The sequence below is a fragment of the Alexandromys fortis genome, unplaced genomic scaffold (genome assembly GCF_014885135.2).
Source record: "Alexandromys fortis isolate MF-2015 unplaced genomic scaffold, M_Fortis_MF-2015_v1.1 scaffold_94, whole genome shotgun sequence".
In the NCBI taxonomy this organism is placed as follows: Eukaryota; Metazoa; Chordata; class Mammalia; order Rodentia; family Cricetidae; genus Alexandromys; species Alexandromys fortis.
In genome coordinates, this window is record NW_026067979.1 from 6,311,391 (window position 1) to 6,334,847 (window position 23,457).

The window sequence follows — 23,457 nt, forward strand, 5'->3', positions numbered from 1 at the left end:
GATGGTGGACACATGGGAGACACGGTAAGAGTCTTTCCCCCACTCTGTAGGGGACGAGGGTGGCATCAGACCAGAGTGGTGATGGCAGCGATGGAGAACACAGGATGTCTGGTGTCCTTGTCCTGGAGGGAGGTGTCATGGGGGCAGGATGCAAAGGGCTCTTTCCTTCTTTGCAGGTGTAGGCAAGGGCATGGCTTCTGCAGCAAAGGGTGCAAGCTGTTCTTGTAAAAAATATTTTATGAGCTGGGCATGGTGGCGCACCCTTGAATCCCAGCACTCGGTAGGCAGAGGCAGGCAGAATTCGAGGCCAGCCTGTGTACAAAGCAAGTTCCAGGACAGCCAAGGCAACAGAGAGAGACCGTGCCACAAAACAAAATTGTTTTTTTACTTATTTATGTTTTTCAAGGCAGGGTTTCTCTGTGTAACAGTGGCTGTTCTGGAACTCAACAGGCTGGCCTTGAACTCACAGAAATCTGTCTGCCTCTGCCACCAGAGTGCTAGGATTAAAGGTGTTTGCCACCATAGCTTTATTTACTTTTTTTTTTTTAGATAAGATCTTGCTATGTAGACCAGCTACCTGGAACTCAAGAAAATACCTTCCTCTGCCTCCTGAGTGCTGGGGTCAAAGGCATGAACCACCACACCTGAAACTTTTTTTTAAATGTGACTTTAATGGTCTTCTGTAGCCCAGCCTGATGGATAGCCAAGAATGGCCTTGAGTTTCTGACCTTGAATTCATCTTCCAAGTGCTGAGACTCTAGGTGTATGTGACCATGCCCACCTTATGTAGCACTGTGGTTCAAAGCCAGGGCTTCACACACACGCTAGGCAAGCACTTCCCCATCTGAGCTACACCCCAGGGCAAGAACACATTTTTTTCTGTGCTCAGAGACAGCTGCGCTGAGGTTTGATGGAGGCTTAACCCTCTTCTAGCCTAAGCTTCTGGATTAGCTTTGAGGCCCAGAGCCCTTACCCAGCCACTTCATCTCACTCCCTTTAGAAGACCTCTGTGGGCATGAAGGTGGAACCTAAGTCCTGTTAGGTCTAGGAGAGTGCCCGCCTTTCTGTAAAATACTGGACAATCTCATGCTTAGGGAGTATGTGAATTTGGAGGAGAAATTATCTTCGTTTAACATTTACTTTAAATATGAATGGAGGTGGCAAAGAAGTATTAGTGGTGCCTGTGATTTTTGTCACCAAAATCACAGATATTTTCATATCACTTTATAGTTGTCAATGTCCTCTAGAAATATTTGGGTTTATTGCTAATTAGAAGTTGTAGATAATTACTAGACTTGCCACTAGCTGTTATTACTTAGTGTGTTAATAAGGGAAAACACCATTAGGGTAGAATTTCACCCTTTTAAACGGTTTCTAAAAAATTTAAAAAAATTTAAATTCTGTGTATATGTATCTGTGTGTGGTTGTGTGCATGCAGATGTCCATAGAGGCCAGAAGAAGGCATTGGATCCCTGGAGCTGGGGTTATAGGCAGTTGTGCATGACCTGACAGGCTCTTCAAGAATAATACATACTGTTAATCACTGAGCCAACTCTCCAGCCCACCTCTTCAGTATTCTATAAATGTATGTGCTGGTTTGAAAAAAAAAAATGGCTCCCAAAGGGAATGGCAGTATTAGGAGGCGTGGCCTTGTTGGAGGAAGTGTGTCACTATGGAGGCAGGCTTTGAGGTCAAGTATATGCTCAAGTCACACCCAGTGAGGCAGTTTGCTTCCTGTTGCCTTCGGATTGAGATATGATAACTTTCAGCTCTAGAACAATGTGTGCCTGCGTGCTGCCTTGCTTCCTGCCATGACAATAAAGGACTCAGCCTGTGAACTGTCAGTGAGCCACCCCAGTGAAATGGTTCCCTTTATAAGAGGTACTGTGGTCACCGTGTCTACTCACAGTTAGTTAGAGACCCTAACTAAGACAGTGTGTTTTGATAATTAACTACTTTTCTTTCTAATCTCGTATTTAGGAGTTTATTGTATTGTACTAGGGGCCCGTGATCTTCTCATTCACAGACATTCTGAGGAGTTTATTGTATTGTACTAGGGGTCCATGACCTTCTCATTCCCACTGTACGAGCAGAGCTGAGGTGCAGAGATGTGAAGATCTCATCTTGGTGACATTCGCAAAGTTGGGTGAATATGCCCAAACCTATGCAGCTCTTTCTGATTCCAAAGTGCTCTGTCTGTCTGTCTGTCTGTCTTTGTGCATGCAGGGATGTATACCATCGCATACATACGGAGGGCAAGGACAGTCAGTGGGAGTTGGTTCTTTCTATCATGTTGTGGCAAGGATTGAGCTCAGTTTGTCAGACTTTGTGGTCAGCACCTTTACCCATTGAGTGAGCCATCTTGTTGGCCTCAAAGATCAGTATTCTTAACGGTCCGTCAGAGCCTCCAAGTAGCCCCATCAGCTAAACCTACAAGGACTTTGTGAGCAGAGTCCCCACCATATTGCTTCTTAGCCTTTAGGCTAAGATCAGTTACAGAGTACATACCAAAAAGGAGAATGGGAGGTTGATGCCAGAAGACACATGCTTATACTCCTAGCACTTGGGGAGGTGGAGACAAGACAATATCTAATTGGTGAGCTCCAGACCAATAAGAGACCTCGTTTCAAAGGAGGTAGGCAAGATTCCTGAGGATGATACCTAACATTGTCCCTGGCCTTTGCACATGCATATGAGTGCTTGCAGTTGTACACACACACACACACACACACACACACACACACACAAGCACTCACGCTCTCCAGACATCATGGTTCGTGTCTTCAATCCTCTTACTTTGGGGTAGCAGCAGGAGGATCATGAGTTCAAGGCCATCTTTAGTTACAGAGTGAGTTCACAGCAGCATGTGCTACATGAGACCCTGTCTCAAAGCAATGGCAACAGAAAATAATAATACAAATAAAAAGGAAAGAGCAAAAGTAGCTGCCTTCGCATCTGATTCTGTCATGCCCTTGTTCCCTGTAGCAAGAATGCTTTCCTTCCCAGGGCAAGGGTCTGCCTTTTTGCTGGGCGTGTTGGCACACACCATTAATCCCAGAACTTGGGAGGCAGAGACAGGTGGATCTTCACGAATTCAAGGACAGCCTGGTCTACATTAGTGAGTTTCAGACCAGCCAGGGCTACACAGAGAAACCCTGTCTCAAAAAAAATCCAAAGAGGGAGAAGGAGGAGAAAGAGAGAGAAGGCGGGGAGGGTCTGTCATTCTGCTCTGGCAGATCTCAGTGAAGGAAATAATTATTTCCTGTCCCTACTTCATGCCCCTGTTGAGTGTGTGATTAGAGACAGCAAGTAGCCTGGGCTGAATACTTTCAAGCAAGCAAATAAATAGAATGAGGTGATGGGTCGAGCCTGTAGTCCCACAGCTCTGGCCAGCAAGCTCCAGTTCAGGCTCTTTGCTGGTTTGGTCCAATCCTGACCCCAGTAGCACTGCAATCTGGAGCACATTACTTCCTGTCTCTGAACTCCAGATCATCCCAAGATGAGTAGGAAAGTCCATCTGCTTTTACTCGGCTGTCAGGCGATAAATTAAGGTGCCTTGTAAGGCACTTGGGACCAAGGGGTCCTATGAGGACAGTGATTATTATGATGAGATGGTCCCCCCCGCTCTCCCAGATCTCAGGGAAGGGATAGACACCTCCTTGCTGGAGATGACATAACCGTTAAGCTCCTGGTGAGCCTAGGGGCCTGTAGATGAGCCATCTGGAAGGCCGGTCCTTCAACCCTGTCCCTGTCCCTGTCCCTGCCCCAGGATGAGTAGTGGTGGCTCTATTTTACGCACTTTGTATTTAATAAGCAGGGCCATGATGAGTTTTGGTGACTGTCTGTTGGCAGAGGCCGCGCTTGAGTCATTGCTCGGGGAAGAGAGCTGGGCTGGTTGCCAGCAGTGGAATTTACCTCAGATTCTCTGCTTTCTGCCTCCCCTTCTCTCCCCAGGCTCCATTTTAGTGCTTCTGACTTATTTGGCTTTGCTAGGCTGTTGGCCTAGACAGAAAACCGAATGCCTGCCTCATGCCCTGCCCCAAGCAGAGGGGGAGGCAAGTCCTGACCCAACTTCTGGATGCCTGACTCCCACTGGGGAGGGCCCTAAGATGTGTGCATACAGAGCAGAGACTGGCCAGCCCAGATGACCAGAGGAAGAATAAGAGGAAGGACAAGTCAGGGAAGTCGAGGTGGCTATGTATGGGTCATAGGAACTGGGTTTCAAAGAATAGATTGAAATATATATATATATATATGATTAAAAACAAAAGCCTTCCAACTGCAGAGGATGTTAAATGGGAGGAAAATATTCTCACTGGCCTCCCCCTTCTTCTAAGCAATCCTTTATTGCCATCCTCTCAGGCTCTTAATATTTCGGTGTGTCCTGCTATCAGCCATATGCAGTACGAAGGGCTCTTCCATGCATCCATGTAAAACCATAGGCGGAATCATACAGAGCTGGCCCTCCTTTCCCACAGCTACTGTGGCAATGGCTATGCAGGATGGAAAGGGTGTTTTGTTTCTAAATTGACTACATTTTAAAATTGCTTATTTATTTTTTATGTGTATGGTTGTTTTGTCTGCATGAGTGTCTGTTCACTGCGTGTGTGGCTGGTGCACCAGGAGGCCAGAAGAGGGTGGTGGATCCCCTGGGGCTGGAGTTACAGATGGTTGTGAGCCACCGTGTGCGTGCTAAGAACAGAACCCGGGTCCTCTTGAGGAGGAGCAAGTGCTCTTAGCCACGGAGTCATCTGTCCAGCCCCGAAGAGGGAATGTGTTTTTTTGATCAGTAGTACAGAAATGGTGGGGACCATTGTATGTGGCTAGGAGGGTGTGTCCAGGCATTCAGAGACGTGGGGAACCTCTGCAGTGTGCAGAGGAACTTGGATGGAGCTAGGAAGGGACACGTTGCTAAATGGTGTGGACCTGGTTTTTGGCACTGGAAGATTTGGTGTCACGTCCCAGCTCCATTCTTCCCAGCTATGCCACTCAGGACGAGTTTCTGTCTTCCGTTCTTTATTTCTTTTCGTTTTAATTTTTCAATCTTACTTAATTTATGTATATGAGTATTGTATTTGCATGTATGTCTGTGTGCCAGTGTGCCTGGTGCCCTTGGAGGCCAGAATCGTGCAATGGATTCCTTGGGACTGAAGTCACGGACAGGTGTGAGCCATTGCATGGGTGCTAGGAATAGAACCTGGGTCCTCTGCAAGAGGCTTTTAAACCCTGAGCCATCTCTCCATCTCTAGACAAGTGTCTTTGCCTACCTGAGGCCATTTCTGCACCGCTACAGCAATCCTCCCTTGGGGTTGTTGGGGGGTGCTGTCAGTGAAGTCCCCTACTCCCCCCCAGGGACAGCCACCTGCTGTTATCATCCGTGACTGGTGGGTGGGGTTGGGGAGCTGAGCCCTGCCTGACAGGTAGGCCAGGTGAGTTCTGGGTGTTTGGGGAATAATATTTGGAAGGAGGAGAGCCAGCCGATTGATCCACAGCTCAAAATAGCCTGGAAGTGCAAGAACAACAATAAATAATGGGTTCCGGATGCTTTTAAATCTTGGCATTTCCTGATCTTGGCTCAGCTGGGCCAGACAGCTTCATCAGCGTTTACTGTCGTGGCCGGCAACACACGCCTCCCCTGGCTATCATCCAGGCCCGGACTGCTTTCAAGAAAATCAGATCTAGAAATGTTTGGACCTCTGGCACAAAGCCTTTGGGTCCTGGATGTAGACTAACGATCAGGCAGCATCTGGGCTTGTGTCCTGGGTGGGTCTAGAGGATGAGGTGAGAAAGGATCCCCATTTCTGTGGAATAATGGGTATGATGGGGACTCAACGTTGGACAGGCTCCTGATTTCTTGGAGTGTTTATTGAACACGTACTAGGTATCAGGTACCAGGGATACCATGTAGATATATGTTTAATTTCTCATTATAAGTTCTAGAAGCTTCTGGGTCCAAAAGGCTATGAGAGGATACAGTTGGGTTTCGAATGTGGTATGCAGGTTCAAGGAAAGCTTCCTAAGGAAAGAAAAGTGATAGGTGGAAAGGAATTACCTGGGTAAAATGTCTATGCTGGAGCTGTGTTCCATGGAGAGAGGATGCGGTGTGCAAGACCTTATGAGGGGGGAGATCCTAGGGTATGTCAGGGACAGAAAACGTCAGCCAAGGCTGAGATCTGAGGCAGGGGAATGCTACAGCAAAATGACCCAGGAAAGGAATACAGGAGCCAGACCCTACAAGGTCTCTCCAGACAAAAGAGGGTTTGTTCTTTTCCTGAGAGGGCCCTTGGGGAGATTTGATGATCTCAAGTCTGCATCATAGGGTGATGAGGGCAGCTGCCTTACCCAGCAACCTGGGATTGCCTTAAACTGCTCAAAGGAGCCCAAGTGGAGGCAAGAGGCACTGGCTACTCTGCGGTGTCAGGGGGCTCTACTGCATACCGGGCTGGTCTCAGAACTGCAGGCTCTGTGTGGTGAGCAAATTGCAGAGCCATCCATCGGACATAGCTGCAGCTGTTCCAGCAGTTGCTTCAGGACCGCGTTGCGGTCTCACTAATGACCACTGCCAATTTTTTTTGTTTTTTAAGCTTTAAAAAAAATTAAGTATGTGTTTGTGTGTGAATATGTCCACACACGTGCAGGCCCACAGCGATGGTGGATCTCTTGGAGCTGGAGTTACAGGGTTGTGATGCATGCACTCTGGACCTCTGCAGGAGCAGCACTCATTCTTAACATCTCTCCATCTGGTCTGTCTTTTCAGTCCAAGCCTTGTCTTCTGAGCACTGACTTTGGACCAGATACCACGCAGCAGAGTCCTTCTCATTAAATTCCCATGAGGATCTGAGGGCACCATGTAGGACTGTTAATACTCTGAGGAACATAAGAGGGGTTAAAACATTTGGCCAGAATTGCTATGCAGGACCTCTTATCCCATTGACCCTGCTCAGGGAGTGGCCCATAGCCCCGGGGTTGATCTGTTGAGCTACTGACCCTTGGTGTTGTGTCTCCTCTAGCCACCAGAATCCTTTCAGAGCCCAGCCTAGAAAGAAAGGCATTATCATGTACAGCGTGAGGGAACACAGCCTTGTGGTTCCTCTTGATCCTTGTGCAGGCCTGCTGGCTTCTGGCCTTGCGCCTGCTTTAGCGTGTGAGCTGAGCAACGGTGTCTCTGGGGATTGGATGGTCTCTGGTGCTTGTTTTTCTTGCTGACTTCCTGTCCTCTTTCCTCTCTGCTCCCACCCTGTCCCCATCTGTTGCTGCCCATGGGGTCTCGACTTCGCCTCCCAGATGTGCAGGCAGGACTTGGATTTAAAGCAGAAGCCGCCTTCCTTCTGGCCCCTGAGGCAGGAGAAGCAAATGTAATAGTTTGAGCAGCTGTTACCTGCCAGGCTCCTGGTGCAGTGGTTGGCCTCTGTGGTTTTACCAGGCACCGGGCAGGACCTAGAATGGTGCTCTGCATTATCTGCTCTCACTAGACGGGGATTGCCAGCCAGGAGAATTTAGAGGTGGCATTCGGTCACGGGCTGGGGTCACTTCCCAATTTTATTTAACACTCTTGCTTCCCAAACTTGAGCGTGCATGTGTGTTACCAAGGGAGCTTGTTAACTGCAGGGTATGGATCAGATGAAAGGTGGGTATCTCAGGTGAGGCTGTTGCTGCTGGGACCCCACAGTGAGGAACCAGTGAAGAGATACCAGATCTCTTACCCTTAACCCATGATCCATCCCATGACACTTGGTCCCTTGGTACTCATGCCCTTCCTGTCTTCCTTCTCACGAGGAGTTGCTTATGGGACTTCTGAGGCTTTCTTCTGTGCCCAGGGTGTCTCTTGGTGACCCTACAGTACCAAGACCCTGTGTCTTCTGGTCTCTGAGGCTGGCCAGTGTTGGGATATGGGAAACAGGCTTGGAGAGACAACCAGTCCAAGGTCCATGCCACTGCACAGAGATTGTGTTCCCGGCTCCTCCCTTGCTGTTCTTTGTTACTGCTTCAGCTAGAAGCTGGAGGTCAAGAGGATGGAGTCCTCTTCCTTTCTTAGACTTGCTATGTGGCTTTACAGCAGCCGCTTCCCCTCCTGGCCACTCAGCATCATGACTGGAAAAACGTTTTAACTTCTACCTTGTTGGGAAGAGCAGAGGGGAGAATGCCCACTTTAGAACTAAAGAATTCTTGCAAGCTCTGCGATCCCAAGCCCTGGTAAAGAGACCGAAGGGATTTGCTCTTACTGATGTGGCCAGGCTTGAGTGGCTTCTGGACACTATGGGCAATGCCACCCCACCCTGGGTCACCTGCTTCTTAAGAAGTCAGTGGGCACCTGTAATTGAGTGACGGATCTCTTGATCTGTCCAGTTCCTCCCCTCAGGATGTTCTGCAGAAGGCAGACCCCACTATGACTGAAAACCCATTATCAGTGGAGCCTACGTAGCCTCCCCGGCAGAGCAGCCTGCCTGGCCTCTGGCCCTCCTTAGCCACATGACCAAGGAAAGCCTATGGGACCAAAGAGAATCTCTTTTTCCCACCAGCTTTATCTGGGAGTCTGTGGGTCTGGATTTCTCATCTGACCCACTGAAAAGGAAAGAAGTTTCCATGGGGAATAAATGGATTCAGAAGCCCCCTTTCAAGGGCGGGGGGATGATGGATGTCATAGGAATATGAGACCGAATTATCAAAACTCGCCAGGGGGTGGTGGCTCTTTCCACAAAGGTTGGGCACAATTCTAGGTGCTGGGAATTGGCCCAGGACCATGTTTCTGTACAGTAGAGGCAACCAGGCCCTGGGTTGGTACTATGGCCAAAGTACAGCTCTATAAGCCTCAGAAAAATGTGGGACTTGGGATGTCAGGGATCTCCCTGAGATTGAACGGTAGGGCAGTAGCTGGGACATAGCAGGGGTCAAGGGTCCAAACTTCAAGAGCTGTGTTCCAGGGGAAGGACAACCATTGTCCTACAGTCAGGGAGAACTGGAAAAGAGAGGGATCCTCTGGGCAAGCTAGGTTGGAAATCCTATGAAGCTTTGGTCCAGGGTAGGATTTTCAGCCAGATAGTATGCCCAGCCTGGCTTGCTGGAGTGCTGGTAAGTCCTGAACTCCCTACCCTGGGTACACTTCTCCCAGGTGTTGCCTGGGTTCTGAATCAGAAGACTCAAAGGAGTCACCAGGCACTGGGCACGTGCCCTCTCTCCAGTGCTTCCAAATCTAGCAGCCCAGAGTCAAGCAGGCCTTTCTCTGAGCTGTCAGTCACACTGTGGGATAGCCCTATTAGGGCGACACGCAGTTCGGGCTTAGATCAAGAATCACATTCCTGCTCAGCAAACCACATTACCCTCAAGCCTCAGATTCTTTCCTCTCTAATGGAGCACACCCACTTGGCTAGGCTCTCATGGGCCACTCAGACCCAGTGATGGAGAGAGTCCTTCGGGAGTGGTTGCTTAGTATGCAGTCTGGGTCAAATTAGCCTCATAAAGCCTTTAAGTCCCCCTCAAAGTGTGCTTGGGAGTAGTGTGGGTATGCGTATATGCAATCAGACCCCCAATGCAAAATGTGTACCCCGTTTTTCAAGTACAGAAAATAGAAACATGGCTATTTTATTTTATTTTAGGGTCAGGCATATTGTGTTGAATTCACTAAGGTTAAATACTGAGATTGCTTGCCACTGTATAGCTCTTAGCTCATAAAAATGGAAAATCTAATTAACTCCCTCGGAATTCCTTTCTCTTCAAAGCCTAAGGTCTTATTGGGGCTGTGGGGGAGAAAAAGAACAGGCTGGGGGTTCCCCAGGGAGCCCAGCATGGGAACCACAGGACCAGATGGGCCATGTGGTCCTCCAGCTCCCACACTGTGTACACCAGGGGCACTGGTGGGTTAAGCACTGCCTGAGTCATGTTCCCTGGGTGGGTTGAGTGGAGGGCTGGCCAAGAAGCCTGGGCTGGTGTAAGGACCTGGCTGGCTCAGTCTGCCAAGGCTCCAGCCTGCTAGGAAAGGGGCACCCCTCGAGGGTCCAGTCCCAGCTCAGAGCCCCCAAGGAGTCGGCCCCCTCAGGGCTGTTCGTATTGGGCAGGTCGCAGCAAGGCCTCATTCCACCTGGGCAGACGGGCTAGAGATGTGAGCATGCACCTTGCTGGCCTGTTGAGTATGACATTTCCTCAGATGCTGCATGGGGCTGCCTGACCTTCACTCTTCTGCCAGAACCCCGTTCTGCCTCTTTCTGGTTATTTATAACAGTGCTAACAGGCAAAAGGCTTTTCAGATGAGCCCTGGCCAGGCGCTGCCATCTCTGCTGCCAGCTGGGGCAGGAGACAACATGAACAGAACCAGAGAAAATGGACTTCCAGGACTCAAATGAGCCTTCAAATGGGGTGTGTGGTGCGTCTTAGTCTTTTTTAATCTCTGAAACTTTGTAACATTCTTTCTGCTTTTATTGTAGTAAAACAAAACACTATTGTATACAAAATTTATACAAGTGTATATACTAATGTATACAAAACAGAGGCATCAAATACATTTGCCATTCTTTAAATTGTCCTCGGTCTCCATCTCCAAAGTGAGTTTTTGGTTTGTTTGTTTGTTTGTTTGTTTTGAGGCAGGATGAGTCTTAGTCTGTGACTCTGGCTGTCTTGGAACTCAGTGTGTAGACCAGGCTGGTCTCGAACTCACAGAGATCTGCCTGCCTTTGCCCCTCCAGTGCTGGGAATAAAGACGTGCACCACCATTCCTGGCTGGCCAGAATGTTTTTGTCATCCCAAACCAGGTACTTCTCAGCTGCCCGATCCAGGAGGCTCTAGCTGAGCCCCAGATATACTCTTATTTGGGGAACTCTCTTGAATGAGGGAAAGAGCAATACAAAGCGTTGTGAGGATTCCAGGGGCCGCCACTTTCAGCTGCAGAGGGGTGAAAAGGCACATTTCCCAGGTCTAGCAGTATGCCTAACTTGCTTATTAGTAAGTCAGAAGGTGAGAGAATGCCTTGATTTGGGAAAAAAAAAGCAGGAATCTTCTCTCATCTCTCATTCCACTCCTCCCCAACCAAAAAGCGTATTTATGTATTTGTTTATTTTGAGGGTTGGGGTTGTCGGCCAGTGCCACACGAAGGTCAGAGCACAACTTTAGTAGTTTTCTCTCTTCTACCAGGTGGGTATCAAACTCGGGTCCCTAAGCTTGGCCGCAAGCTCCTTAATCCACTGAGCCATCTTGTAAGGTCTCTCATTCTTCTTAAATGAATGCTAGTAATATGCCAGACTTCATTCCTTTATAAACCGTGAGTATTTATTTCACAGTTCACTTAATGACAGACAGCACAGCCTACTGGTGCAGGCCCGTAATTCTGGGCTACAAAGCACACTCAAGTCTAGCCTGGGTAGCATAGTGAGGCCATTTCTTGAAAACCAGACAAACAAGGGCTGGCGAGATGGGCAAGGTGGGTGGGGCTGGGGAAAGATGCAAGAGCCAGACTGCCTTAGTTTAATCCCCTGGAGGGGGAGAATCAACTCCGCAGAGTGTTCTCTGACTTCCTCCACACATCTGCTGCGACACACATGCCCACAGGATACACACACACATACACTGATATAAATACCAACACAAACATATATGACTATAGATATGTAGATGCATCTCAATGGTAGAGCCTTTTCTAAAAGTGTGGGTTGTATCGAGACAGAGATAGAATAAACAAACTTCTGTCAGCCAGATGTGGTATCGTGTGTGTGTGTGTGTGTGTGTGTGCGCGTGTATGTGTTTATATATAAAAAAAATGCCAATTTTCAAGAAGCTGAGGCAGGAGACCAAGAGTTTAATTGAGGACCTGGATTGAGGACCTGTCTCAAAAACCAAGCCCCAAACTGAATGATGCTTACTACTCTTGTTAGTCCTCTGCTACTTTGAGAAGAATTTAATAGCATTTCCTATGGAGGGCATTTTATAGCTTCCCCAAATGCTTTTCCACACCAAACAGGCTAGAGCAACTCCACAGCCAGGGAAGGCTTAGAGATCCCATTGCAGAGAGATTGAAATGGGGTTCCCAAGGCTCAGCTAATGACATGGCCTAGGGCATAATTCCATTTTAGTCTCCTATACATACAGTAACTCCTTCATTGTATTCCGCCAAGGCCAGGGCAGGTGTGGCCAAGAAAGCACTTACTACTGTGCAAATGATTCAATAATCAAAATAAATTGTATTTCAGTTCATTGTTTTAAAAAAATCATCGTAATCTGTATAAAGACACCAATTTTAAAAATAAAGGCAGGAATTTGGGAGAGCCAGGGTGGTTATACCAGAGGCAAAAGGGTAACACAGTATGACCTATCCCACCTTTATCTAGAGTTCTGGTATTTTGTTAGCCACAGATGGACCTTTTGTCTCCTCTTCTCCCTCTTCTTCCCCCCCCCCCCCCCCCGTGCCCCTTCTTGAATTTTAAAATATGATGGCCTTGGCTGCCTGCCTTTCTGATGCCAACGTAACTCTTCTCAGCTATGGCTCTGCCTTCCAGTCTCTGTACGCTACTGTGACACATCCCCCGCCCCCCAAACCCTGCCAGCCCCATCACCGAGCCTCCAAGGCCTTTCAGCCGCTCCGAGTATCAGAAGAGCAGCTCCGAGTGGCATTTGATCCTAGCGGTTTATTTTTGGGCCTGCCCTTCAGCCACCGATAAATGTTGCGTTGGGCAGAGAGGCTGGTGCTGGAATGGTGAGTGTGGATGCCAGCTGGTGTGTATGATCGCCTATCTTGAATTCTTGACCTCACAAAGGGGCCTAGAACCAGGAAAGAACCGGAGCACGGGGCAGTTCGCCCTCCCCTCCCCCCACCCCCCACAAGGTTTCCCAGACATGAAATTATTATGTGGTTAACTGAGGCAATGGAGCTTTGTTTGGGGAGTTGTCTGGGAAAAAAGTTAACACGTACTCTTTGGCTTTTGCTCACTGCCCTTCACAGTTCACAAGACACTTGTTCCGTTTATTGCACACGTCTTTGTTGAGCAGCTACTGCATGCCAAACATTGTGCTGTGCACTGGGGGGGGGGGGTACGGCGGGGAGCAGGACAGGGCTCTGCTGCCGGGGAGCTGCTGGTTAAGGAATAGATAGATACATTTAAAGTCGGGGAAAGTTCAGGAAGTGGGTGGCGTGATGGTTGCACAACAGCGTGGATATAGTTAATGCCTCTAAATTGTATGCTTGAAAGTAGTTAAAAATTATTCCAGAAAATGAAGTGCTTATTGAGAGAATCTCAGCAGGGAGCTGGCAAAGCCAGAGTCGGGGTGGTCTGGTCTAGCGGCCACGGGTTAGAGACCATGCGGGAAGCAGCTGCTGGCAGGTGAGGGGTGCCCGCTCAGAGGGCCCCAGTCGGGGAGCCCACATGCTCCCTCCCTGATGCATGCAGGAGACTCTGGAGATGCTCAGAGGCACAATGGCTGCCTATGAATAGCAAGACGCGGCCAGGGCCAGGTCTGCCTCTGGATGTTCATACACGCATCACTTGGCAGTCGAGCAAGTGTCTTTCCTGCCACTCTCGTGGGAACTCAAGAGACTCTTGAGTTCAAGTGCATGCAATCAACTGCAAGGACAGGCAAACACACAAAGTGCATAGCCCAAGTCACGGCACACACTAAGCTTCTATTGTTTAAAAACAAACAGTGCCTTCCTGGGCCAGGGTATTGGTGTGCCTGCTGAGAGGTCCTGATGTCACTGACCAGTATCCCTGCTGCCCTGAGGTAGAGAAGAGAGTACCACCCCTCAGACCCAGGTGCCAGACAAAGGGAGTTGGGATTCCAAAGGCCTGCACCAGGCCCTGTGAAAATTCCCCACCCCCAGGTAATCCCATCCCACCCAGCAACCCAAGCTCACAGATCCCAGAGAGATAAGGGACTACTTGGAGGCCACAGAGAGGAGGGAGGTGATAACTAAGCAAAATAACACCTGCCCTGTGGACCTCTCTTCTCTTTCCCTTCTCTCAGCAAGGCAGCAGGAATCTGACTGGGAATTTCCACGGACCACAGCTGTTGAGGAAGTGACCTGTCATACTACAAAGGGCTTATACAGGGAGATCCTAGTTGTACGACCTTGCTAGGAGCTAGCTGTGTGGATCTTGAGAGACGACCCCTTGTCCCCTTTCTGTGAGCCTCGATTTCCTCACTTACAAGATAAGAGAATCACTTGGAAAAGTGAGGCAAGGGACCATACCAGTGCCCTACCTCCTATGATGCCCCTCAGCTGATACAAGGCTGTTTCTGGGGCAGTGGAGGTGGAAGCAATCATGTGTTACTGATGGTAGAGAGAGGGGCTGTGGATTCCTAGGAAAAGGTCAGACAAAGCATTGAGTCATGGAATGTTGTATATACCCTCTTAAAAAGCCCTGTGTTCTGGGCCTCCATCTTGCCTCTTTGACTAGAGGACTGTGGTACTGGGAGTCCCCGTCATTCCTGCATAGCCCCCACGCCAGGGCCAGAACCCCAATGTCTTGCTGAGGGGGAACCACACAGTTGGATCTGAGATGCCTGCCAGGCAGTCAGTCAGAGGCCTTGCCACTGTCTCCTCATCTTTGATGGAGATCTCCTTCCTCATCAAGGTCTCATCTTTGATCCAGATCTCATCTGCATCAAATTTGACAGCAGTTTTGTTTGTTTGTTTTAGCAACTCAGACTTACCGGATCCTTCTACAGCCCACACCTGAGTTTTCCCAAACTCTCTTCTTTTCTGCTGACATTTTCTAGTTAGGTACTCTTTAAAGTTTGTAGGGCTCAGAACAAATGAGTCGGGAGGAAGCAATCCCTAGCAGAGCACAGACTCAGGGGAGCAGGCGGGTGAGCAATGAGGGTATGCAGGCTCGGAGCATGCCAGCTAACCTGCTTGGCCAGTCAGCTGGAGACTGCGCAGCATACCAAAGGCCGGACAGGATTAGGTTTGCCTACAACTAACAGAAACACTAGCACTGTAAGAAATTCTGCTAGGACACAGAGGTTGCTGTCCAGGGTGGTTCTGATGCCCCGCCCCTGGGGCAGAGCTGTTATCCCAGCTCCTTTGCAGCTGACAGGGATAGGCTCATGGCCAGTTTTGAATACTGGACCTATGTTGCTCTCTGAGCTGGAGGATTTATTCTTATGAGACCTGGACACCTTTTCTGAGGGTCCCTTGACCGCTTGCTTGGCTAGAGCTTGGGGGTCTGGCTGTAAAGGGCTGGGCATCGTGTTACGTTCAGCTGGCCCAAGGCCAGATACTTCCATGGTTGCCTGGCCCGAGGCTTTAAGGCCTGAGTGTTTAGGGCCCTTCCAGGGAGCTATGATTTCAGGCAGTTCTGTACTTTTCAGACCGGGCTTCGAGCGCCTCCATTTTATCTGTTCATTCTTCCTTGCGTTTGTGCTCTTTGTGCGTTATTTCTGATGATGCTGTAAGTATTTGGGGGAGGGGAGCTAAAGCTCTTTTACGCTCCTTACCACTCTTCTAGACTCCTCTTTAGGAGTTTTGTATTAATTTGGAAGACAACAAGAAGATTGGATTTTTTTTTTAATGTAAGAGAGATGAATTAGCCATCACTTTGTCATTGATAAGTGAGGCCGACTCCAGCTCGCACGCCCTTTAGAAGGGGGATTTATTCACTTGCACAGCTGGACGGTGCAGGGACTCACTGCCTTCAGACCCAGCTGGTTCCACGCTGTAAATTATTCCTTTAGGATCCCTCTCTCCTGCTTCACCCTGCATTGCCCTAGCTTGCAGCAGTCCAGGCTGCTGTTCCTAGGTGCCGGCAAAGATGGCTGCCGGCCTGTCTAGAATAGCTGAGCCCTCTTAACCAAATGCTCCACAAAACATTGTATCCAATCCTTCTCACTTGGGCAGACTTGCCTATTTTAATCACCTGGTTTTGGGGGAAGAGCAGGTTCCCAGGGATAGTCGGCAGACTTCACTCCCTTGCGAGGGAATGGATTAAGAGGCAGACCAAAGGAGGGATGTCAGAGAAGAAGGAAACAAAACATTTGTGAAAGGAAATGGCTTTTGTGGGGAGCTTGTGTGTATTTCCTTCCTTCCTTCCTTTCTTAGAAAGGAGTGGAGGCTCAGGATCATGGTCTGGACTAGGCTACTTGTAATGGATTAGTAATGGCTGCTAAGGCTCCCTGTTTTAAGGACACTAATCTCACTCACAAGAGCTCTCCCCTACGTATGACCCAGTCACCTCCCAAGTGCCCCATCCCCTGACATTATCAACCTTCACCTTCAGGGTTAGGATTTCAACATACAAATTTGTGTATGTATACAAAAATGTTCAGTCTGCTGTACTCAGATACTCACAGAGAGCTTGGCATGTGCCAGGCACTCGGCCTATCTTCCTTCCTTTTTAAGAGGCCTGGGAGGTAGGATTCTACTTGCTGGCAGTGTTCACCTGTAAAACCAAGCGAGAGTCACTGTCTTGATCTCAGAGGCAGTACAGGTAGCAAGGCCAAGTCAGTCATGCTTTTTGTACTTGTGTTCCTACTCTGAAATTCCTTCTTAATTCACTTGCTGATATGTTCATTTCCTGCTGAGTTCAGAGCTTTTGTAGCTCTGAGACATTTGCTAAATTCAAGAACCATATGAAAGATTTTGGCAAGAGGTACTTCAGTCTTGAGTTCTTCGAATCCACTGAGACACAAGGCACTGCCTAGGTCCAGTACCCAATCTGTCCCTGCATCTACCTGCCATCCCTCCTCCCTTCCACTCAAGGAATTCTGAGAATTTGCTCTGGGCCCTGGAGTAAGCCAGGAGATTTGCTGATTGCAGGCTGGAAAACTGGACTGGACATTTTTTTTTCCTGAAGATGCATTCTTGCTGAAGCAGGGGATCGATTTCCAACAAAGATCCATTGAAGCCACTTGTGCGAGTCTGAAGTGAAACCTTGCAAATCCTCTGCCAGGGTCATTTCTATCCCTGGCTTGAGGAAGCCACAACCCTTTCAGATGAGGGGTGTGGCGTTGCCAGAGGAAAGGGTATAAGGCGCAGCAACTTGATAGGAGAGCCAATGGTGGGGGGCGACAAGTTGTGCCCAGGAGGCTGGGAGCATGGTGCGCTGTTGCTGTCCCCTGACCTGTCCTTGCTCAGCCGCGCGACTTGGGCCATTCCCAACCCCCAACCTAAGCCACACTTCCTGTCTGTAAGTGGGAATGAATGGTCTTCAATATTCCTCTCACGCTCACCAACAGTAATGGACGGTAGCACCGGCTTTTGAGAAGAAAGCCTGGGCTTTGACTGGGCCTCACCTCTCTGGGACCTTGGGTGATTTAGAGATAAGGTGTTTACAGAAAAGACCAGGCTCAATTGAGGTCAGGTAGGTAGGCCTTGATCTGGTGTGGCTCGTGTCCTCATCAAAAGGGGAGATGTGAGAGAAAGGGAGGATGGCTACCTGCAAAGTAAAGAGCATGGACTGAGGCGGGGCAGTTCCTACTCTTGAAAACCTCGGAGGGACCCAGATGGCGGCCTGATGATGGCCTGCTAGCCTCCAGGCCGATTTCCTTTTCTGCTGTTGATGTGCCTTGCACAGGTAGTAAGCTGTGATTGCAGCCATAGCGATAAACACAAGTGACCCCCGTGTCCCAGTCTCCTGCCCCGTACTGTGGGGGCGGTAGCATCTACCCTCCTGGGTATGTTCTAGGACTCTGATGAGAAGGCGTATATGAGGCATTGAGCATGGCTTTTGGCATACAGCAAGCATTCAATAATAGCAGTGGCTATTAGTCCTGTTCTGTGACCTCTTGGCTCTCTCAGCCGAGCTTGCAGAAGGCAAGGCGGCCGGGACAGGACCAGAAAGCCCCAAGTGAGGCCTTTCCCAGGGAACTGGGTCACCTTAGGCACCCCCTCAGAAGCCTCTAAATGTAGAGAGGGCCAAGAATGTCCTATTAGCAGAGCGCCTAATGGTTTTTAGCTGGAGAGCGGTCTTGGGCCTAATTGACAGGACTACTAAGCCGAGGTTCTTTATTTTTAATAAAGCTGGCTATGCTCTGAGTATGTTGAGCTGCTGTGGGGATCAATATGTGCAGCCATCATGGGCCTTTATGGGCATTTTGCAAAGGAGGTGATGTGGTTGCCAAAGAGGGACACTCCCGGATGACCCTGAGCAGACTCGTTATCCCCCTTGAGCCTCAGTTTCGGTAGAGCAGCCGTGTGAAGACCTCAGAGCTGCGTGAATTCTGTGTGCATACATGTGTGTTGGGGAAGAATCTTCACTCTGATGCTTTCCTGTTGGCAGTCCTGGGGACCGAACCTACAGCTTTGCACATGCTAAACACAGGTGCTTGCCCCCTGTACCACACCCTCCGGACCTTTTATCAGGTTCTCCACAGAGTCTCTGCCTCCCAGGGCATCCATCTCCTGGACCACCACCCTTCAGGACTGCTGACTCCCGGCTGAGCTGGGGTTCTGAGACTCCTTCGATTCTGTGCTGTTTCTAAAAAGCGGATGCTATGGAGGTAGCCTCCCTGAGTTCCTGGGGTAGTAGAAACACTGACTGCTGAAGGCTCTGCCAGTCAGCAGGCCCCTGCTGTCTCAGCTTCAGGGCCTCCTTCCTGTTCTCCAGGCCCTAGGTGAGGCTCTCCAGCTTGCCACCTCCTGTCTCCTGTATGTTTCCAACAGCCTAATTCGGTTGCTGTACTGATCCTACCCCCATCACACTCAGAGTAAAACCCAAATCTCCTGCAATCCCACCTGATCCGGCTTCCACCTGCCTCTTCATCCACCGCCATCGCTGCCACCCCCCAGCTCCAGACAATGAGCTGCAGCCTGCTGACCTCAGCACTCTGCGGCTCCACGTCAGCATGTGCTAGGCTGGCCCTCGCTGAGGTCTGCGCCCTGACTAATGCCCTCCTGCCTCCTCCATCACCTGGCTTCTGTCTCCTCCCTTAGGAAGCCTTACCTGCCCCCACCTCACCCCTTCAACACTCAGCTCCCAGGCTCCAAATGACCCAGCAAATCCAGACCTAATATTCATCCCAGAGATATAAAAGCATATGTCCACTATGCTTACACACAATTATTCCAGACTTACAGTGGCCCATAGAAGCAAAGCAACTGACTGTCCACAAAAGCCAAAGCCATCTGCATTGCCCCAGACCAACTGGGCACAAAGGGAACAGAAGTGCCAAGAAGTAGATGGGAGAACCTACCCTTAGTGGCTGCAGCGACCGAGCATAGGTGATTCAGAGCTGGCGTGGCTGGCTTATTGCAGGAATTCAGAGTTGAGGCAACATGTCTCCTGTCACCTTCAGGTTCCCCAGCAAGGCCCAAAAGCTTCTAACTGGCCTCATCACAATTCATGCAGTGGTCCTTATTCTTGAAGTTTGTATTCGAGTTCCCAAGTAGATGCCTGAAGCCACAGATCACACCAGACAGACCCTAAATAATGTAGGGTTTTTTTTCTATGCATACACACAAAATCTGAAGCCCTTTCCACCTTTACTACACCCTACTCTGTGCTGCGACCTTAACTGTAAACGTTTCAGGTGTGATAGCAAAACCAGCTTGAATTTCTTATCTCCCTCTTTTTGTTTTTTTGTTTTGTTTTGTTTTGTTTTTCAAGACAGGGTTTCTCTGTAGTTTTGGAGCCTGTGCTGGAACTCACTCTATAGGCCAGGATGGCCTTAAATTCAAAGAGATCTGCCTGCCTCTGCCTCCTCCTGAGTGCTGGGATTAAAGGCGTGAGCCACCACCACCTGGCTCACAAATTCTTACACCATTTCTTAGATCTTAACCCACCTAATCACAAGACTCTTCTCTCTTCTGCTTAGAATGCTTGCCTGCCTTTGCCCCTATGAGGAGTCCGTCACGGCTCCATATTAGCATGTCCCGACAGCAGCATTGTTGCCCTTGAACTTGGGGGGCATTTGCTCTGAGGTCAGAGGTAACTGAACATATCACTTTCTTGCCACAGCAGTCTGTCTGGGAGTGAGGGTGACTCTGGAGACCCTAATGGGTAGCAGTACACACCCTGTGGATCCACTGGACACATGGACGACTCAGAGACGTGGGGCCTGACTACTTAAGACTTCATCATGTTTATCAGAATGATGCATAATTAAAAACTTATGAATTGCTTACTTCTGGAATTTTCTGTACAGATAAGCAGCGATGACTGTCATCCTACTTTCTGTGTGATCCCTCCCTCAGCCCCCAGGGGTCCACCTCTGAGAGGACAGTGGTCGCTTTTGTCTGTTCCCACCCTTGGCTGTTGCTTATTCTCTAGTATGAGGTTGAGTGCCTCGCAGCTCAGTACTTAGGGCTACTGGGTATCATGTAGTGGGGAAGATGGAGAGTGGGGATGGTGGGGATTTGTCCCCGGAGCACATTTGCTGGCACAGTGCTGCTTGGCCTGAGACTCAGCTGGGAATGGCCATGTGCAGGGTCCTGGTTCCCATGCTGCCCATATAGGCAGGATTCTTGCAAAATGCCAATTAAGATATTTGACCCAAATTTGGGTAAAAGCCCTTTTCCTGTTTCAAGTTGAGCTAATTATATACATTTATTCATAATTTATGAGGCCTAGTAAGTGGGAACAATTAGGAAAAGGCCAGGGGAAAGCCTATTTCTCTTAAGTGTCTTGTTTGCCTGCCTGCTTTTCTTTCTTTCTTTCTTTCTTTCTTTCTTTCTTTCTTTCTTTCTTTCTTTCTTCCTTCCTTCCTTCCTTCCTTCCTTCCTTCCTTCTTTCCTTCCTTCTTTTTTTCCTTCTCTCTCTCTGTCCCCCCCCAGGCCAGTCCTGCCCATCTACCATAGAACACTGCTGCTTTTATTATGACCATTGTCTTTCTCTGAGGTCACTACCCTGCCCTTAGCTGACATTTATTGAGTACTTACTGGGCTGGAGCGTAACACCACCTCAATTGCCTGTAAACCTGGTACTGTATCCATTTTATAGTGAGACAGTTGGGTTTCAGAGGGTCATGGGAATGGCTTTCCCTATCAGGCTTTTGGCTGATGAGTAGAAATTTAGACTCTTGATAGCCAGGCCTCAGCTGCCTTCCTCAAATCTGTGGTGTTCCACTGCAGTCCCGTCCCGGCTGCCTCGAGGGTTTCTGAACATCAGGGCAGTCCCATAATCGGTGATGGGTGACTTTGGGTACCAGTGAGAAAGTCAACAGCTTGTGACCCAGCAGAGGTGGGCTGGCCCGAGGGTCTGCATTGAAGAAAAAAAAATCCTCCAGATGGTGCTAGAGAGATGGCTCAGCAGTTAAGAGCATTGGCTGCTCTTCTAGAGGACCTGGATTCAATTCCCAGCACCCACATGGCAGCTCACATTGTCTGTAACTCCTGTTCCGGGGGAATCTGACACCCTCATACAGACATACCTGTAAGCAAAAACACTGATGTACTTAAAATAAATAATTTTTTTAAAAAAAGAAAAGGAAAGATCCCTAGGAAATGAGGATGAGTTGGCTGTTGGTCAGGGTGGTGCTGCTGCCAGAGTCCCCCCAAACTTCCTCCCACCCTCACCTGGCTGCAGACCTCTTCCCGTGAGCTTACATGGATGCTATCCTATAGGGGAAGCCTGCAGCATGGTTGCCATGTCCTCCCCTATGCATGGGGATTGCCTGCTGCATGAGTCTCTTCTGCAGCTTAGGTTTTTCTCTGGCACGTCTCCAAGACGATCCCTAGATCGGTCTCATTCTTTTCGATAGGACTGTGGTATTCTGTAATAGAGGTGTGTTACGGTTTTATTTCCAACTTACTGTCTAGGTGGTCTTCCACACTTCAGACATTATCAATAATCCCCCCAACATGCCTGTGGACTTAGGTGTCTCACGAAAGCTTGGGAATCACTCAGTGTCAGACATTATTAGCTCCTTGTTCTGTTCTGTGATTATTTAAAAAGGACATTAGCCATGAGGCATTGCGTTCCAGGTGAGGGGCACTTATATAAAATGGTAACTGGTTACTGGCGCTAATAAACTTTTCAGCGAAGCAGTCCTTGTAAGAAGAAAGACAAGCTGTGCGGGCAGAGCCTTGAGGGATGTGTAGGAGTACAGAGGCAAATTTGGGTCTTGGTAGAGGGTCTGGATCAACAGCCCTTATGAATGAGCAGGTGCCTGGCTGGGTGTGGCCACAGTCAGCTCTGACCACCTCTTTCCCTCCTGTCTCCTCAGGGTGGGGAATCCGGGGAGGAACAGCTGTGTGCTGACCTGCCGGAGCTCGACCTCTCCCAGCTGGACACCAGTGACTTTGACTCAGCCGCGTGCTTCGGGGAGCTGCAGTGGTGCCCGGAGACCTCAGAGACAGAGCCCAGCCAGTACAGCCCTGATGATGCCGAGCTCTTCCAGGTGGGACCCCCCCCCCCCCCCCCCCCCTTCTCATGCTGTGCCGTAAACAGCAGCCTCAGAAATACAAAGCCGACCTGCTTCCCGAGCCAGGACTTTATGATTAGGCCTCTGGGATGGGGCTTGTGGTACTGTGTGTCTCTGCAGTACTGTTCCTGCCTCACTCTGTTCTCCCAGCAGCTCTTACCAGAAAGAGCCCCCAGAGTACTCTCAGTCCCTTTGGCTTGGGCACCCAGCCCCGGGCACATGATGGCTAGCGTTCCTTTTAAGAAGGCTTCTTCAAGAGACTAATAGCATGAGATGTCTGGGCTGTTCTGCAAAACAAAGCAAGTTCTACAGACATTTGCTTGTGTGTGTTGGTTGAGGCAGGGGATGCATTGCATGGATACAGATAAAGTAAGACTCACCGTATTGAAGCCGAGGCAGGTGCCTAGGCTCAGTGCACCTCTGTGGTGGTTAGGCAGCACTGTAGCAGGCGCATGTGGGCTTGTAAGCCATTGTGCATCTCAGACAGTCCTGCAGAGGGAGCTTGTCTGTCCTTCCAGAGCGGCCTGTCGAGCCCCCTATGTGTCAGGAGCTGAGGTCATCAGTAAGTAGACTCAAAGTCTGGAGGAAAAGACATCCCTAGATTAGCAAACATATAAGCCAACAGTAGGGACTGCCAGGGCACAGGGCAGAGGATGGCTGGAGGCTGGTGTCAGGAAAAGGCCTCTTGTATTTAGCAGGGGAGGGGGGAATGGAAGGGCAGAAGCTGTGATCCTGGAGCAGCCCCCTGGGAGCTTTTGGTGCTCGGAAGGAAGTCTAGGTAGTCAGGACCTCACCATGGAGTCCTGTGCATAGTATGTGTTTTCCTTGAGAGGGTTCTAACCTATAAATTGCATATTGTTAATCACTCATAGGCGAGGAAAATAAAGCTCAGAGAGCTGGAGTGATGGGTTCAAGGTCACACAGTGAGGGAGGATCAGAGCAAAGGTTCTAATTTAGGAGCCCACAACCTGCAACCAATTCCTTTACCAATCTTGTGAGAGCTGGGCTCTGGCCCTATCTGTCTCCATCCAGGATCTCTCTGTCTCTTTGTCTTTCTCTGTCTCTCTGTCTGTCTCTCTGTCTCTGTCTCTGTCTCTGTCTCTGTCTCTCTCTCTCTCTCTCTCTCTCTCTCTCTCTCTGTGTGTGTGTGTGTGTGTGTGTGTGTGTGTGTGTGTGTGT

The 23,457-nt window shown here is 49.4% G+C and overlaps 1 protein-coding gene across 4 annotated transcripts in view; it reads left to right on the forward strand.

Moving 5' to 3' along the window:
• Ppargc1b (PPARG coactivator 1 beta) overlaps positions 1–23,457 on the forward strand; it is a 107,063-nt gene that overhangs the window by 54,848 nt on the left and 28,758 nt on the right. For all 4 annotated transcript variants that reach the window (XM_050157928.1, XM_050157930.1, XM_050157929.1 and 1 more), the window contains exon 2: positions 22,081–22,254. In XM_050157928.1, coding sequence (XP_050013885.1) covers positions 22,081–22,254 — 174 coding nt within the window. The remainder of the gene's footprint in view (positions 1–22,080; positions 22,255–23,457) is intronic.